At 38.3% G+C, this 18,425-nt stretch overlaps 1 protein-coding gene across 1 annotated transcript; it reads right to left on the bottom strand.

The window, feature by feature from the left end:
* Positions 1-9,667: 9,667 nt before the first annotated feature.
* LOC145779315 (uncharacterized) lies at positions 9,668-14,204 on the bottom strand. Its single transcript, XM_082590870.1, has 5 exons — positions 14,112-14,204; positions 13,482-13,550; positions 13,125-13,213; positions 10,246-10,369; positions 9,668-9,754 (listed from the first exon to the last, which is right to left on the bottom strand). Exons 1-5 carry the CDS (start codon positions 14,136-14,138, stop codon positions 9,668-9,670), a joined length of 396 nt encoding a protein of 131 aa, XP_082446996.1. The 5' UTR covers positions 14,139-14,204.
* Between the last annotated feature and the right edge of the window lie 4,221 nt (positions 14,205-18,425).

The following is an 18,425-nucleotide window of genomic DNA, read 5'->3' on the forward strand; positions in this document are numbered from 1 at the left end:
AAGTGGCACGTGTTGCGGATTATACTTTTATTCGAAGATGTTTGGAGATGTGTTTTTTATGCAAAATCGTATTATTTTCTTGAATATCGTAAATATATCCTCCATCTTTGAACCGTTCTGCTGGACGTTCCTCCAAATGCCCACCTATTGATGCACATTTCTGGAAAGGCAATTTAATACTGAATCCGATGCATGCAAAATTTAAGTGGCACGTGTTGCGGAATAAAGTTTTATTTAAGATTTTTCCAAAGTATGTCATGTCGCAGTGTATGCTTCGCACTTATTCACGGATAGCTTTTTTAGGCGGAGAGCGGAAAAACTATTCTGCCAGAATGACGGTGGTTACGAACTGACGGTACGAATTGTTCATGGTAGGGTTGCCAGATTGGGCTCTTTTACGCTCAATTGGGCTACTTTTGATTTCTCCAGGCGCCAAAAATTTGCGTTGGGCGCGCTTTTTTGGCTGGCGCCCAATTGAGCTACTTTTTTTTTTAAATATAATATATTTTTTTTATGTAAAAATTGTATCATATTTAAGATTTTTACCTAATTCGTAGTTATTTCATTGAGGAGCAGCGTTGTTGGAGGCCTCAGTCAGGCAGGGTTACCAATTTGGTATAAAGATGCCAATTTTCAAAAATGTGCATGTTTAAGCTTTAATATCTGGCAACCTTGGCAACTTAAGTGATCCAGGTTTTCATAAAAATGCAGTGGACATCAGTTCAGTTCAGTTTGTTTTTATTTCTGACCATTACAACGAAAAACAATATATGTCAAACATAGCAGGGGTCTAGAAAAAGGTAGAAGCGACAAAACACGGACGCTATAACGTGCATGGTGCCAAACCAGGACAATCAGTTATGGCATGGTCGCAACACCTTAATAAAGTTTTTGCAAATGTAGAAAGATGAGAAAAAAAGGCTAGTGATTTTTTTTTAACAATTCATATGAGTAAAAAGAAAAACAAGACAAAAAGATAGTTTCTACGATGATCGACCATGGTGGGTTATCAAAACTGTTGATGGTCTTGAGGGGAACACTCTTGATGCGTTAGCTCATTACCAAAAGCAATTCAACCATTTTTTGTGTTTAGGTACCAGTACTTGTTTGTAGTTATTTTAACAAACAGTTGAGTGAATGCATGGTTGCCAATCTGTCTGAAAGATGTGAAGAACTGGAAAAACATTTATAATTTGGGACTGATGATCAAGTGCTCTGGAAGAATTTTGTATAATAGCCTATCTCTTTGCTTGGGCTCCATTTTGGGCTCTATTTTAGAAACCCAAAAAAAATTGGGCTACTTTTGGGCTACTTTTTGCATAAGCTTGGGCTCTTTTTTATATTAACCTCTGGCAACCCTAGTTCATGGTACGAATTAGGTTGCATCCCTCTACTCCAAGGAAAGAAAAAGGTTTAGGTAGCCAAAGGTGTGCAATGTGCATGTCCATACTCAGACTGACAAAGCTGAGAAGAAAGATTCAAACTATTAAGTAAAAATATTTGATTGTGTATTATAACCAATATATATGTGTAATGTAGTGGACGTTGAATTGTCTGGCCATACCTAGCTGTAACTGCTACAGAAACATCCCGAGTACCAGCATAGTAGTGGGGATGGGATAATCTTGAGAATGATATCTTGATTTTCTATGAATATATGAGTTTATTGCAAAAAAAAAAAAAAAAATTTAGATCGAAAACGTTGCAGCCAAATAATGCCTTGATTTGATTACAAACAGAATGAATTGAACCCAACTGATTGAGAAAAACCATACTGATTTTTGTTTGACGCTAGATGGTTGATTTAAGGGAAGCTCAGTGCTCCAAGCAATGCTGCAGATGCACAATGCTACAACGACGTAAAACTACGAATTATGTATATCAAAACCTAATAACTGGTACAAATTCTAGCCAGCGTTTCAAATTCCTAACAAACGCAGGTTTCCCAATGGTACCGGTAGCCTAATAAGACGCAAGAAAACATAAGAAAAGCCGCAGGCGCTACATGTAGCCTACTATCATATAAAGTTTGCCAAAGTTTTCAGATAATTGTGAAAAAAAAGTTAAGATTACCACAAAAATATAAGTCTAATAACAATCTTCTTCGAATGAACCTTCTTTGCTACTCCAAGGTTAAGGGGCTCTGCCTTTTACCACTCTTGAGCAGTGGCGGCGACTCGGTCTCGATGTTTGAGCAGTTATCGAGCAGCCACTGAATTGATTCGTCATTCAGTTCACTCCGATTACGCACACCATTTAGCGCATGATTGATGGCGTAGTTGCAGATGGTGTGGTTTGTTCCTCCTCGCCAGTCGCGAGTCGAGGTTGTGACAAATTGGTGGCAGGTGCCACTGCCGCGGCACCTGCCACTGTTTTTGTGGCAGGTGCCACTGATTTTGTGGCAGGTGCCACCGATTTTGGTGGCAGGTGCCACTGCTTTTGTGGCAGGTGCCACCGATTTTGGTGACAGGTGCCACTGTTTTTGTGGCAGGTGCCACCGATTTTGTGGCAGGTGCCATCGATTTTGTGGCAGGTGCCACCGATTTTGGTGGCAGGTGCCATTGCTTTTGTGGCAGGTGCCACCGATTTTGGTGGCAGGTGCCACTGTTTTAGTGGCAAGTGTCACCAATTTTGGTGGCAGTTGTCACCGATTTTGGTGGCAGGTGTCCTCGATTTTGTGGCAGATGTCACCGATTTTGGTGGCAGGTGTCACCGATTTTGGTGGCAGGTGTCACCGATTTTGTTACGGGTGTCACCCAAATTCGTGACATGTGTCGCCCAAGTTTGTGACAGGTGTCACCCATGGTTGTGACAGGTGTCATCCAAGTTTATAACAGTTGTTTTAATTGTAGGGGAAGGTATGGACCCATGACCATACCTGACCCATGAACCACCCCCTTCCAAATTCGAATAAAACCTTATAGTAAAATTTTTATCAACTAAATAAGTTGCATTTAGTTCAATAGTATTTCTTGGAAAGTTCTGGATTGAATCTTTTGAAATTTTGCAAGTTAGAGGGTGGGGTGTGATTTTGAGGTGTTTTAGTAAAATTTCTCATTTGCGTTTGGAGCTTTACAGAAACTTAAATACAGCTAGCATCGAGATATAAAATTCAGAAATTATAATGGGCTATATAGTGCAGGATTTAGTACAGTTATTTTAGACTTTACTTCATTCTAATTAAGTAAAGCTAAGATGGAACTTTGTCACCAACAGTTCTGACCGATGATCCACCAAAAGTGTTGTCCCTTGAACCATAGTTCATGGGTTAGCACAATGCCTAATTGGGTAGCCACTTTAACAAGTCGAAATTCTGCCACTGAAATTGACTAGAATGCAACCGCCAACCAATCAGAACATGTTATAAGAGGCTGCCGTCCAATTGTGAACCTTCTAGCACTCATCCAGAGCGTTAATGCTTGTTTTGAACTTTATTTGGTAATTAAAGAAGAAAAAGAGCAATAGCAGTAGTGGGAATCGAACCCGCGTCAATGAAATGACTACTTTCTAGCCTTAACCCTAACCCTTAAGCCAACCAGCTGACAAAAAATCCATCACTTAATTTACTTTCTATCATCTTCTTTTCGCCATTTTTTACGTCACTTAAACCGTAGCTTATGATTGGTTGGCGGTTTCATTCTAATCAATTTCAGTGGCAGAATTTCGACTTGTTAAAGTGGCTACCGCCTAATTGAGGGACAATAAACATGTTTCATTTATTTTTTATTTTAGAAATGATTGTGTATTGTAAGTGGAGTGTAAAGTATTATAAAATGACTAGGGAAGCTGGTGATGCCTCAGCAATTGTTTTTGTCCTCCCCCGACCACTTGCAGGAACGACAAAACAAGCAGTCGACATTAAAAAGTTTTGAACCACCTTTTCGCAGTTTAATATTGCTTAATCTATTTCTGCAAACTGTTAGCAGTGTGCGCATTTGACAGTGTATTTATTGTATCATAAAAGTTTGCTCTAAACATCTTTAAGGTCCAACTTATCAGAGTGGTTCAAAGGTCCATACCTGGTGGTTCAAGGGTCCAAACGCGTTTGCACCCTTGAACCACTCTGATCACTGTCAATGTTGTCAAATATTTTCGTTGATCCTATAATTATATGTGGTTGAATTTTTTACACAATATACTGAAGTGATCACACTATGTTGTGTGGAAGTTTCGGCATCATAGAGTGATTAGTTAACCAACTATAGCAGTGTTTCTTAACCGGGGGTGCTAGCACCCCCTGGGGGTGCTGGAATAGACTGTAGGGGGTGCTAAATGCATGCAGTATAATATCAAAAAATGTCATTTTACTTTTCTGCATTTTTTCGTCTTTCTGCCAGTATCAGCAGTTGTCATATGAATGATTGCTGTTTCGAAGTAGCCTCCATGATTTGCTGTTATTGTAGCCATCTCCCAGTCAAGTACTGTAGGCTACGCAACTTGATCCTGAGTAGTTTGTGCGAACTTACCTGGTGGGTGCGTACTTGCAGTTTTGTATTCACCTACAGAACTTTACCATGCGTGTTTACCAGCGTGGCTACTGCATGCCTGAATTGTGCGTATTAAAGCACACAAATTTTGGTATATTATAGGACCCGTGTATCCCTGAAGAGTAGTTTTGAAGAACGAACAAAATGATGAATTTGTACATTGCTTTCCTTCGCCAAAGTTTAATGGCGGCGCCAAAATTTTGACAAGCTTTTTCCTCGCTGGCGGTATATTTTGTAGTGAAGTTTCTTATCGTCTAACAAACTGTGCTGTTGTTTTAAGAGAGTTGATTCACTTACATATGGTTGTAATTGAATTTCTGTTGGTGAATGAAAGTCAAATACCAAATCCTGAATCAACTTTGTTAAAACAAAAGCACAGTTTGTTAGACAACAAGAGTCTTCGTTACAAAATATATCGCCAGCGATCTGCAATGTAAAAATTTCGGCCTCTACAAAACTTTTGTCCGGCACTGTAATAGTCGTATGCGATAGTTAGGGGTGCTAGACTGTTCAGGCCTGTTTACAGGGGTGCTAAAGTCAGAAAAGGTTAAGAAACGCTGAACTATAGCTTTTAATGTGAAAAAGTGGCTCATCAGTCCATACCTTCCCCTACCGATAGCCTACTTCCACAAATTAGTGAGCTTTTGGCTTAGATAGGAGTAACAATTAAGTTAGTACTGCAGAACACCATAAACAGATAGGCCTAAGTATAATGCACTGGTGCTTTGTTTTTTGAATAATGTTTAATCATATTGAATTGTTGTCTATCATCTGTATACAGTGAGCTTTGTATTAAAGCAGTCGACCATCCTATAGGCTACCTGTGCAGTGGAGCATTGGATTGGCGTCATTGATTGGACATTGTTAAAGCAAATGTTTGCTGGTAGCCTGTGTCGATGAGTAGTAGCCTACTTATTTAGGCTTACTCTTGCAGTGACAGCCTGGTAGAACTTTTCTTCTATTTCAGATGCGAACAAACAGGTTGTGGACTGCCAAACTTTTTTGGTCAATTACGACCAAAACCTCGGTCATGTCACAAAAGACGCCTCCATTCTTACAGGCCTAGGCACGTCCATTTCAAACAAGAATATTTTGCTTTGTTTTGGCTGACTTAGATAAGCGCATGTATGTTTCATAGCCTATGTAGGCTATAGCTTCCACTAATTGAATACAGTAAAAGTATTCTAACAGCAGGCTATGTTATGTTTTCGTTCATTCAAGTGAATGTGGAGCTGTACCGAAATAAGCTTGATTGAATGATTGCTCATATTCAATTAGAACATGAGAATGTAACGGGAGAGGTGATAATCTTATGTTAGGGATGGTAGTCCCTAACTTATGTTAGGGACGGTAGTCCCTAACTGTCCCTATCTTATGTAAAGGCATCGGCCTATTTGAAACAAAGTTTAACCTAGATCGCGTTAACGCAGCTATAGTATAGGCCTACTAGCTTACTGCGAACTTCTAACACGTTTAATCCCTATCATCATAGCCGTAAAATTAGGCTAAACATAGAATAAAACAATTTGTCACAGAAGAATATTTATTTCATTTATTATTTATTTGCGTCAGACAAAGCTGTCCATATCCAAAACAAAACAACGAAATAATACACAAACTGCAAATGCACAAAGGGCACAGAGAGCCACTTTGGATGCCGCCGGTTTAAAAGCTCACTAAATAGGCTATCTACTGTTATAAATTTACATACAATGAGCGTTGGAAGAATTGAAAGTATTCAGAACGATAAAAACAATCAGACGACATCATGTCTGATATAAAGCGATTTGAGGAGTGTATGCAACGGTTAATAAACGAAAATATGTTTTTTCTCAATGAAGCATCAAACGTTGCTACATTATTCATTACTTTAATGTTCACGGGCACTGACATAACGAGGCAAATTGTGCAATATTCTGAAAGAGTCATTGTAAGCAACAAGCAATCGTTTCATACTTATTATAGAAGAATATAGAATATATTATATTATAGAAGATCTAAACTTGTTCCACAACTGGGATGAGTAAAACGACATACAATAAGATTTAAATAAGTTACAATGTTTTTTACAGCGGGTGAGCATTTCGAAAAATGAGATTTTGCATTATTTGCAGCACAGTACTGAGAGCGTACTTGCCTTGAAATATCATTTTCATCTGAGAGAGAACTCTCAATAAATACACCGAGGTATTTTACAGAGTCTGTGAACACAATTTCAGATTTACCTAGATGTAGCAAATGAGCACGTAAAAGATAAAAATTTTTTGGGGAGAATAACATACCAAATGACTTTTTAGAATTGAAAGTAATTTCATGTTCAACAGCATACTTGTGGCAAACATCTAACAAATTTTGTAAGCCACACAAACTAGGCGAGATGCAGCGAATGTCATCAGCAAACATAACAGGCTATGATCTAGACAAGAGTTGCCAACATAGCAACCAACTTTTGTTTTATTGAGCTCATAAGAAAGCAAATCAATATAATATACGGCAAAAAGATAGGGGCTTAACACCCCACCTTGTCTGACTCCGTTGGACACAGTAAATGATTGGGACAAGTGACCTCCCCACATCACTTGCATGGTTTGTTTACTATAACAGTATTCCCATTAGGGAACGTTCAAATATTACGTAACGCCTTCGAGGGGGAGGGGGGGTTTATGCAAAGCGTTACGTTAGCGTCACATCGGGGGGGGAGGGGGTTCAAGCAAAACGTTACGTAACGCTTTGGAGTACGAAATAGTATTTTTTTGTGCTGAATTCGTAGTGAAAAAGCGTTACATGGGGGAGGGGGGGATTGAAAAAAGCGTTACGTTGGTGTTACATGGGGGAGGGGGGGGTCAAAAATTCGGAAAAAAAGCGTTACGTAATATTTGAACGTTCCCTTAGCGAACAAAATACATAAGCACGTTACGTGTGATAAGCGTTTCAAACAATAAATGATGATTGACTTTGTCGAAGGCTTTTAAAGCATCCAAAAAGACAGAATATACAGGAGTGTCATGACTGATATGAGAAGATACTGCTTGTTTTAATGAAAAAACACTCATGTCAGTACTATGACCAGACTTAAACCCAAATTGATTGTCACTGGTATTCAAGAAAGGCAATAGATGATTCAAAATAAAACGTTCAAACAGTTTTGCATTAACCATTTTGGTGGTGCAAACAAAATTTTGTCAATGCAAATATATTTATGAAAACGTAGTAGACCTAATTTACAATTTGACCAAATAACTGGACAATTATCCTCTCAACGGCCCTACATACATCAGACTGTTATGCCCTTAATTTTGTTAGCCTTCACCTTCAGGCTTAGCTCATGATGTACTGGATTGAAAATCATATTGCTAATTATAAATTTCGTCACTACCAAGATAATGTGTTAGTCCGAAAATAAATACTTAACTTCTTTAGCCTATGTAGTACCGAATGTAGGCTATTGGTTTATTTGTATTTTATTTCATGTTAAGTCAGAAGGTTCACATCAGGCTACTACGGTACGCTAAAAGAAACACAATATCTTATTAAACACGACATCGACTCCAAAATTATAAAGCAGCGATTCCCAACCTTTTCACACCGGGGACCTGTAAAAATTACATAAAAATTTGGGACCTTCATCAAACGATCGTAGGGAATAGAACAATCCTGTTACGTTCACTGTTCGCACCCTTATTACATCATTGTTTTTTAGTTTCGAAATCGGAAGTCGATGTCTAAGTCACTTCGGGTCATAACAAGAAAAAACAATTTATTTCCTTTGTTTCGAGCATTTAGAGAATATCCCCACTGATTGATATAACCCCTGCTGATAATTTGTGCCATAAACAGAGTTTTTAGGCAACTGACCTCAACTGACTGGTTTGTTTTGATGCTAAACCCGCTACGTAATGCCCAATGTGTTGTTATTGTGAATGCTGCTTCGTTTAGCCGTTTATTTGAGCGTCAGCAAAATCTTACATTTTGTCTACTCTGTGTATCTTGACGTTGAACCAACGTAGTTAGAAGTTTGCGCCGGCAAAGGCAGCTTGTATCTTTTTGAGTATGACGCTATCATTGGAATCATTTCTCTTCTCTTTTCGTACTATATATGAAGTCTGTTCTTAGCGAAATTCATAATTTTAATGTTACATTAGTTAACTACAGTACATGAACGTACCAATTCTGTTGAGAATCGATTTAGTAGTTATAAGGATCGCCCGACAAAGTTTCGGTGAGTTTATGTTGCTATTTCATTATTGTTTTTTAGTTATTGATCAACAGAGCACATTTCGACAAAATGTTTAATAATTCGGTTCTTCCGACGTAACATCGATTTGTAGATTTGTTTGCCGTTTTGTAGATTCCTTTGATTCTTATATATCGTAGATTGTTTTGATTTGAACGTGTTTATAACGTCATTTTAAGCGTAATTATTTTATGTTAGTAGCCAAGGTCTTTTCGTTTACAGAAAGACCGTGATCAACGATAGAAGATAACGACACGAGGGTCGGACTGTCTTGCTATTTTCACGACTCCAAAATTATAAAGCAGCGATTCCCAACCTTTTCACACCGGGGACCTGTAAAAATTACATAAAAATTTGGGACCTTCATCAAACGATCGTAGGGAATAGAACAATCCTATTTGCAATCTTTTGAGGACCAAAGTTGTCTTTGCATACCGTAATGCAAGATTTCCGCATAGAGCATGAATTTAAGATAAAAATTAAAACAAAACGTTAAATCAAAACATTTCAAACAAAAATGTCAATCCATGAAAACACACACAAAATCAATATATTCGGCTACTAGGAAATTTATTGCCGTTTCGCTGCTGCCGTTATCTGAGGAAATAAGGAATTGGAAATAATTGCCTCTACCCAGGGATCAATTTCGAGTAATGGGTAGTACCAAATTTAAGTCATAAGTAAAGTAGACAACCGGAAACAGACATTGTCGTCGGCTGCAGCGTGGGTCAGGTGTACGTCCGCGTCGGAAGGCGTACACCGATGCATAGCGCTCAAGTCCGCTTTCCCGCAATGCAGGATAAAGATAACAAACAAACAAAGATTCTTTCGAAGGCCTAGAACCGTTGGAAGTAGAGTGAACAACAATTCAGTTTTTGACTCCATGTTTGATGAATTTCACTTTGATAGTCCATTAGGCTTCAACACATCAACAATGATGAGGGCACTAAAGTTTTGAAAAGAACCGGATTTGCAAAAAAAACTGTTCAAGTAGCTTCATCTTCGCCATGGGTCTGTTTAGATGTTGGTTAATCTGTGATGGGCAATAAACATCGATGAAAATGAAGGCTGCATGCCAGGGCTGAGGCGCGTTCTGATATAAAGCGCGCCTCTTTCCAGAAACTAACTGTTCTAATGTAGGGTAGTAGGACTATTTTCACTGCAAGTCTGCAATGAAAGTCCGGCAATCTGTAGTGCAAAACAATATCAAGCCCAATACCATCTGTATGGAATGGGCTACATTTAACCAATAAGTTTATATATCATACTATAGTAATGTAGGCTACAGCAAAGACTACGTATGTGATAAACACGCAAAATAGTTGCCAATAGTGTACCATCGTCAGTCGCCACGGATGTTTCCTAGACTATAACAAACCAATTTCTCTTGCATCTCAAAAGAAAATGTTGTTTCAAGAAATGGATTTTTGACATATTTTTGTTTAGTAGCATCACCTTATGGGCTGTCGAAAATATAAGAATGTAGAAGTATGATTGTGTTGTTTAAGCAAGCTGGATTCTTACCTTGATCACAAAAATGCCACAATTGTTGGCGTCGTATTGTTTCGGATGAAACAATTCCCCTGGTACCCAGCACACCTCTCTCAACGCCATGTCCGTTTTGCTCACTCGTGTGGTAAAGAATATTCTAAAGCAAACACTGTGTAGCCTAAAACACAGAAATGGCAACCAGGCTTTGCTTAAACATGTACTAGGGGCGTGAGACCAGAGAGGAGGGGTACCCAAAAAATAGTATATCCAATTTTATTTTGATAGATATACTAAATCTAGGCTGTATACCAAATTTTAGGTCAAAATATTGAAAAACCATTCATTAGGGGCAAAAAGTGTGATTTTTGACCCCAGCGAGGGAATTTTGTTCATAAAAATTAATTTTGGTTATAAAATCTGACACAGTTGAGAGAATCAGTTGATTTAAAAGTGTATTCCTACTCATTTTTCAGCAATGAATCTATTTTTTGTGGTTAAAATCATCTATCTCATGTAGAAAGTGGCAAAAACTTGATTTTTCTTCCAAAAATACTGAAAAAATACCCCTCGAAAAATAAATCATTGTAAAAATCTTCTTGCTGTGCCCCCCACATCCCAATTCCAGTATTTTAAGCCCTCTTGTGAGATGTTCAGAATAAATCCAAACATTTTGGTGCAGGAAAAAGTGAAAAAGCTCTTGAAATGGCCAAATGGTACCATTTTTAGTACTAGCGAAAAAAATGGTACCATTCTTACTGCAGGCAAAAGTTTCGAGAAAATTACCAAAATTATTTACCATTCTCATTTATTTTGACAGATTGTTAATATTCTAAGTTTTTGAGTAGTATGGCTCCTACATCTACTGATTATGTATTTTGTTTCAATGATAAGTTGCCACTGAAGTATGAAATTGTGTTTGGAGTTATTGACAAATCCAAGAATGGGCCTCCATCTGGGCCGCAAGAAACCAACTACGGAAGGAAGTTATGATATGTATGACCAAGTCCTTATTGGATATTTGGAAGAAGGCATTTGGAGATGGTGACTTCCTTCTGCCCTATGCACTGGTTAGAAGAGAGCTTGTTAGCCTCTTGACAGACTTTCATAATTCAGTAACTTTCTTACAAGTTGCGCGTGATTGCTGTAGAAAAACCGTACTCCCATCGATTCTTAGCGAAGACTTCACCTTTGTTACGCTGATTCGATGTCATCGATCGTTGAAGCAACGTAAAAATCAAAAGTTTTCCTGCTTGAATGGAAGGTAATGATACCATACAGTATTCACATGTTCTAGATGCGCGCTAGAATGCGCTGGAAAATATATTATTGCAACAATTGTTCGTGCTATGCAATGACGATTTGTATTGCTAGTTCCTGTGTTATTTCTTGGCGGACAAATATGACCGACCTAGATGGTACTTCCCGCGGACATCACATGCTGTGACGGCGGACATGACCGCCTTGAATTTCGAGGCCTGCATTCACCATCAATATTGTTTCTTTGAGTAGTATCATAAAACAGAGTTGAAACGATTGAAAGATTTGAACAAACACTTGAACATCTCTGTTGTATGATACTACTCAAAGAAACAATATTGATGGTGAATGCAGGCCTCGAAATTCACGGCGGACACGGCGGTCATGTCCGCCAAGAAATAACACAGGAACTAGCAATACAAATCGTCATTGCATAGCACGAACAATTGTTGCAAGAATATAATTTCCGCGCATCTAGAAAATGAAAATACTGTATGATATCATTAGCTTCCCTTCAAGCAGGAAAACTTTTGATTTTTACGTTGCTTCGACGATCGATGACATCGAATCAGCGTAACAAAGGTGAAGTCTTCGCTAAGAATCGATGGGAGTACGGTTTTTCTACAGCAATCACGCGCAACTTGTAAGAAAGCTACTGAATTATGAAAGTCTGTCAAGAGGCTAACAAGCTCTCTTCTAACCAGTGCATAGGGCAGAAGCAAGTCACCATCTCCAAATGCCTTCTTCCAAATATCCAATAAGGACTTGGTCATACATATCATAACTTCCTTCCGTAGTTGGTTTCTTGCGGCCCAGATGGAGGCCCATTCTTGGATTTGTCAATAACTCCATACACAATTTCATACTTCAGTGGCAACTTATCATTGAAACAAAATACATAATCAGTAGATGTAGGAGCCATACTGCTCAAAAACTTAGAATATTAACAATCTGTCAAAATAAATGAGAATGGTAAATAATTTTGGTAATTTTCTCGAAACTTTTGCCTGCAGTAAGAATGGTACCATTTTTTTCGCTAGTACTAAAAATGGTACCATTTGGCCATTTCAAGAGCTTTTTCACTTTTTCTTGCACCAAAATGTTTGGATTTATTCTGACCATCTCACAAGAGGGCTTAAAATACTGGAATTGGGATGTGGGGGGCACAGCAAGAAGATTTTTACAATGATTTATTTTTCGAGGGGTATTTTTTCAGTATGTTTGGAAGAAAAATCAAGTTTTTGCCACTTTTTACATGAGATAGATGATTTTAACCACAAAAAATAGATTCATTGCTGAAAAATGAGTAGGAATACACTTTTAAATCAACTGATTCTCTCAACTGTGTCAGATTTTATAACCAAAATTAATTTTTATGAAAAAAATTCCCTCGCTGGGGTCAAAAATCACACTTTTTGCCCCTAATGAATGGTTTTTCAATATTTTGACCTAAAATTTGGTATACAGCCTAGATTTAGTATATCTATCAAAATAAAATTGGATATACTATTTTTTGGGTACCCCCCCCTCTGGTCTCACGCCCTACATGTACCATAATCCGCGAAAACATTACACATGAACATATACACATTGCAATGCAAAACAATGTGAGTTATGCGAAGCTAAACTTTTTAAAAATCATAGCCTACTCTCACTTTAAACTGTCACATGCTTTAGAACTTCCTTCTTTTCTCGTCCCATATGGTTCAACCAGATAAACCGTGGAAGAAGGTAAGTGAACATACTGTGAACAAAATTAGTTGCATTGGACACACACGATGAAGAGAGAGGAACAGCCTTTTTAGGCCTACAAGTTAAGTTTACCTGGTCAAGTTGCAATCTGCAAATGTGATAACATAGCAAAGTTTTTCTATTGCAGTACAAAATAACACTTATATATAGGCTATCTGAAACATTGGGCATGCGCAATTGCGCATGGGCAAAGTTACATTATACCACCGCAAAGCAAAGTCATACGGTAAGAACAGAGTAGCCTACACAAGTATACATACCAGTAAATTCCAATGGGTACCACTTTTGTTGTAAGCTCCCATGAATACTTCTATCCTGCTAAAATTTACCTGAAACAAAGTGAATGCATCAGACAGGCTAATCTACTTCAAACTTAAAAACATGAAATGAACATGAATTGACATAGAAAAGAACGTAGGAGCTTCCAGAAAAAACCTGATTCCTTGGAAAGTTTATTTATAAAATAACAGTCCACAAATGAAATTATCAGACGAAACTTTACGCCTAACCATTTACAGTAAAATACAATATTTTGAAATGCCACAAAGCTTTCTGCCCGTCCGCTATGTTGAGCATTTCAAGCGGCCCATTCGCTTTTCCATCACTAAATGTAATCAGAGCAATCCATTCAGATTTGCGAACTTCGTGCTTATGTTATTTAATTATATAGCTTGAATTTAAGTGATCATTTTAAATAATCCTAATTTAAATAATTGTAATTTTTAGTGTACCTAGACCTAATTGCCATTTCAATTAATGGTAATTGCGAAATAAGATGAGATGGGAACTCAGATTGTCACCAATCAATACTTTTGGACCATCGATGTTTCTGATATATGGCAAAATTATAGTGTGAAGCCAATCGTTACAACAAGCATGGTCGAACCAACCTGACTTTGATCTGTTATATCGTGCATGCGTTAGGCCTCCTTCCATCCATGTATCCCAAAGGTGCTCTGCTTTGTACACAGTGTACATTGGCAACATTTTTCCCGATGCAGTGCCAGCAAACATAATAGATGTTGATCCTTTTGAATGATTCATAATTATCTCAGGGTATTTGATTCCACATTTGAATATGCATCGCTTCTTGCCTGGGTCGTCTGATGAGTTTGTTTCGTCATAGTTTATTATTGCCTGTGGTTCCACATCCACATTCAGAAGACTTTCTTCTAGATTGTTAAAGTACACACTCACAGTTTCAGCACTTACTTCTGCTTGACCACGTTTTATATTTTGGCAGCGGCGTTGGGTAATTTCAGCTTCATTTCGTTTGAGCAAAGAGTAACTCCAGTCAGAACCTGGAATATTGTTACGAAAGGCAGCAACAGTCTTTCCTTGTTGTGTTAGTATTCTGTGACCAATCATTCTGACGTCCAATATATCAAGGGGCTGGCCCCAATAACCACATGTTTGAATGATGTGGACTAAGGCATGCTCTTCCAACATCTGTAAATGACGTTTATCACGCTTGTCGCTTATGTTTGATAGGTCGCATTGGGATTCCACACTCCTCTGCAGCTTTTCTTAGAGACAGACCAGAGTCTACTGCCTTCTGTCAATTCTCTTCATCATAGTCCTTGTAGCTCCTTGATCCAAGTGATCTTTTATGCTTTCTAGGTATTGTCAGTCTAAGATAAATAATATTTTTGTTAGTAACTGTGTAATAAAATATACTGTGCAAAGTAACCCCATAAACATTTAATTATGACTTATGAATGTAAAACATATATTTTTGCCAGAAATATATTACCAGCCTACTCCAAAAGCTATATTTATGCTAACAATAGGGTAAACTAACATTATATACAAAATCAATAACAAACTCACATTTCTTATCTTCGTGCTTCACGGAAGTTTTCAATGTGCAGAGTTTTGTCGAAATAGTATTATTTAATATTTTATATACAGTTACTACTAATATTCTATGGGGAAGAGAATTACTGTCAAAAACTGAAAGAAGTGACCGATTAATATGGAATAGTTCATTTGACTTTATTTTATCTATAACGTAGAAAAATCCAACATACCAAAAACGGTGCATTGAGTAAACTGCCACGGATGGTTAGCTAACTGCCACGGATACCGGTACAGTACTAGTTAATTAACTGCCACGTATAGTTAGTTGACTACTGCAGATGTGAACTTGACGGAGCAATGTATCAATCCTGACATAGATATATGTTGCCTTAGTTAACTGCCGCATATATAAGTTTCCTGTTATTGATTTATTGAGTAAACTGCCACGGATAGTTAGTTAATTGCTACAGACGTGAACTTGACAGAGTAATGTATCAAGGTATCAATCCTGATATGGATATATGTTGCCTTAGTTAACTCCCGCATACATAAGTTGCCTGTTATGGGTATATTGAGTAAACTGCCACGGATACTTAGTTAACTGCCACGGATAGTTAGTTAATTGCTACAGACGTGAACTTGACGGAGTAATGTATCAAGGTATCAATCCTGATATGGATATATGTTGCCTTAGTTAACTTCCGCATACATAAGTTGCCTGGTTTGGGTATATTGAGTAAACTGCCACGGATAGTTAGCTAACTGCCACGGATAGCTAGTAATTAACTGCCACGGATAGTTAGTTGACTGCTGCAGATGTGAACTTGACGGAGCAATGCATTAAGGTATCAATCCTGACATAGATGTATGTTGCCTTAGTTAACTACCGCATATATAAGTTGCCTGATTGATATATTGAGTAAACTGCCACGAATAGTTAGTTAACTGCCACGGATAGTTAGTTAATTGCTACAGACGTGAACTTGACGGAGCAATGTACCAATCCTGGCATTGATATATGTTGCTTTTGTTAACTTCCGCATATATAAGCTGCCTGTTATGGATATATTGAGTAAACTGCCACGGATATTGAGTTACCTGCCACGGATATTGAGACTGCCACGAATATTGAGTTACCAGTAACTGCTGCAGATCAAGGTTGCCAGGTCCACTTATGGAGAAAATGCCAAACAACTGGTCAAAAAATGTCAAATGAATTAAAAAAATGCCAAACAGGCAAAACGCTGCAAAATCGAAGGTTTCTTCCTTAATAAGTAATGGATTCGGTAAAAAATGGATAAAACTGCCACAAAACTCAGCCTACACTTGCTGCTATTGCACAACCTAGCATCTTCATTCTTGAGAGTACGATACCGTACTCTTCAGAAAAAAAAACTTTTCAAAAAATGACAATAATACAAAAAAATCCTTTTAGATCTTGATGATATTTCCAAAATCTGGTTAAAAAGCTGAGCTGAAATACCATCAAACGGCTGAGAACCACATAGAAGTTGGAACACATCACGTCATCATGCTGTTTTGGTAAAATCATACTGGACTACTGGAAGTTAAAACAATGGAAATTACATCGCGGGTCCCTACAATTTTATTGTAAAAATTAAATTGCTGAGAATCGGTACAAGTTGGTGAAGTTTAACTTATCACAAGATAAAGCTAGTACTTACTTTGTGTTTGTGTTTAATTGATTCGGGTAGATATATAATTGTACTTTCCAACGATGGCAAAATTGTTAAAATCCGACCACAAATGAGAAAGCCACAGCACTTTTAGTGGAAGGACTATTTATCGATCACAGCAAACAGGGGGTGGCTTATGAGAATTAGTACAAGTTGGTGAAGTTTAAGTCATCACAAGATAAAAATAGTACTTGTTTTGGATTTTTAGCCAATTGATTCAGGTAGATGTATGATCGTGCTTTCCAACGATGGTAAAATTATTAAAATCCGAGCAGTATGAGAAAGCTACAACACATAGTGGCAAAGGTTTCATATTTTTGATGTTAAACTTTAATTAGATAAATGTTTAGTTGAATTTATGCAAATTGATAAGTTTTATGCCATCCTAGGGCCTTGTATCGAACTCTCGACGTTGGTGTAATGTTTTTATTGTAAAAACATAGTAAAATTGTCAAAAAAGCCATATCCATTCCGCCTTATCACCTCCATTCAGCCGCTTTTTACTTTCCTTTTTTCACCCTCCCAATAATAGTTGCGTCCGTTTAATGACGTCATTTTGACCAGGGTGGCGGATTCCGGATTCTACAAGAGCACCGTATTTTGTACATCACTGAATCTATTTAAGCTATTGAGCAAAACAGATTTTTCTTGCCTTTTTTCCTGCAAAAACTTTAATAACTTTGTCAAAGTGAACTTGTCTAGCTAACTTTGATTCTATGCTGAGCCTTGCTACACTATGCCCCCCCCCCCCCCCCCCGACAGGAGCATAACCAACTTTTATGATTTAATTTAGGGTGCTTTTAACAGAACATTTTTGCATGTAAAGCATTAAATCACCACTTTGGGCCCCTAATTTGTGCACAATGCACTCAATTACCTTTCCGGATCCTTTTGCTGCATTATGTCCACCATCCCAGGGACTAAAGAAAAGCAACTTTTATGCTTGAATTTAGTCATTTATGATGGTCTTAACCAAACATTTCTGCGCGTAGACTGAAAAATCACAATTTCGGGCCCCCCAACAATCACAGGCCTGGGCCCTCAAGGGTATGCCATACCTCCTCTCATATGCCTTGAATCCATATACATCTCTGGTGGCCGGCAGTCGCGCAAAGTGGTGGTGGCAGTTGGGCAAATGGGTGGCAGGTGTCGCACGAACTAGTGGCAGGTGTCGCCCAAACTGGTGGCAGGTGTCGCATAAATTGTGGCAGATGCCACGCAAACTGGTGGCAGGTGCCGCGCAAACTGTGGCAGGTGCCACGCAAACTGGTGGCAGGTGCCGCGCAAACTGTGGCAGGTGCCGCGCAAATTGTGGCAGGTGCCACGCAAACTGGTGGCAGGTGCCACGCAATCTTGTGGCAGGTGCCACGCAAACTGGTGGCAGGTGCCGCGGCAGGTGCCACTGCCACAAATTTGTCACAACCCTTATTGCCAGTCGCCACACTCACAGATTGTGGATGGAGTAAATGTATACCAGACACAAATTGAAAAAGTCATAGGATGATGCGGTGATGACAAAGTGTTTATTTTCATAGTAATGTAAGACTACTATACAAGAGATATCGCTGGTTGTTATCAGGATAGAAACTGACTAGGAAGCATGTGTCATGGTTTCATTTTCTTCCTGTCAAAAACAGTTGTGAATAATATTTACACTGTAGGATGTTCGTACCTCAACTTTTTTGATCATTGTACTGCCACTGTTTT

The sequence above is a fragment of the Aplidium turbinatum genome, chromosome 11 (assembly GCF_918807975.1).
Source record: "Aplidium turbinatum chromosome 11, kaAplTurb1.1, whole genome shotgun sequence".
NCBI lineage: Eukaryota > Metazoa > Chordata > Ascidiacea > Aplousobranchia > Polyclinidae > Aplidium > Aplidium turbinatum.

Coding starts and splice junctions, on each gene's coding strand:
- LOC145779315 (XM_082590870.1), bottom strand. CDS start 14,138: ATGCACGATATAACAGATCAAAGTCAG. Junction 13,214..13,481: donor GTACCCATTGGAATTTACTG/GTATGTATACTT, acceptor TTTTGTTCACAG/TATGTTCACTTACCTTCTTC. Junction 10,370..13,124: donor AAAGCATGTGACAGTTTAAA/GTGAGAGTAGGC, acceptor TGTTTGCTTTAG/AATATTCTTTACCACACGAG.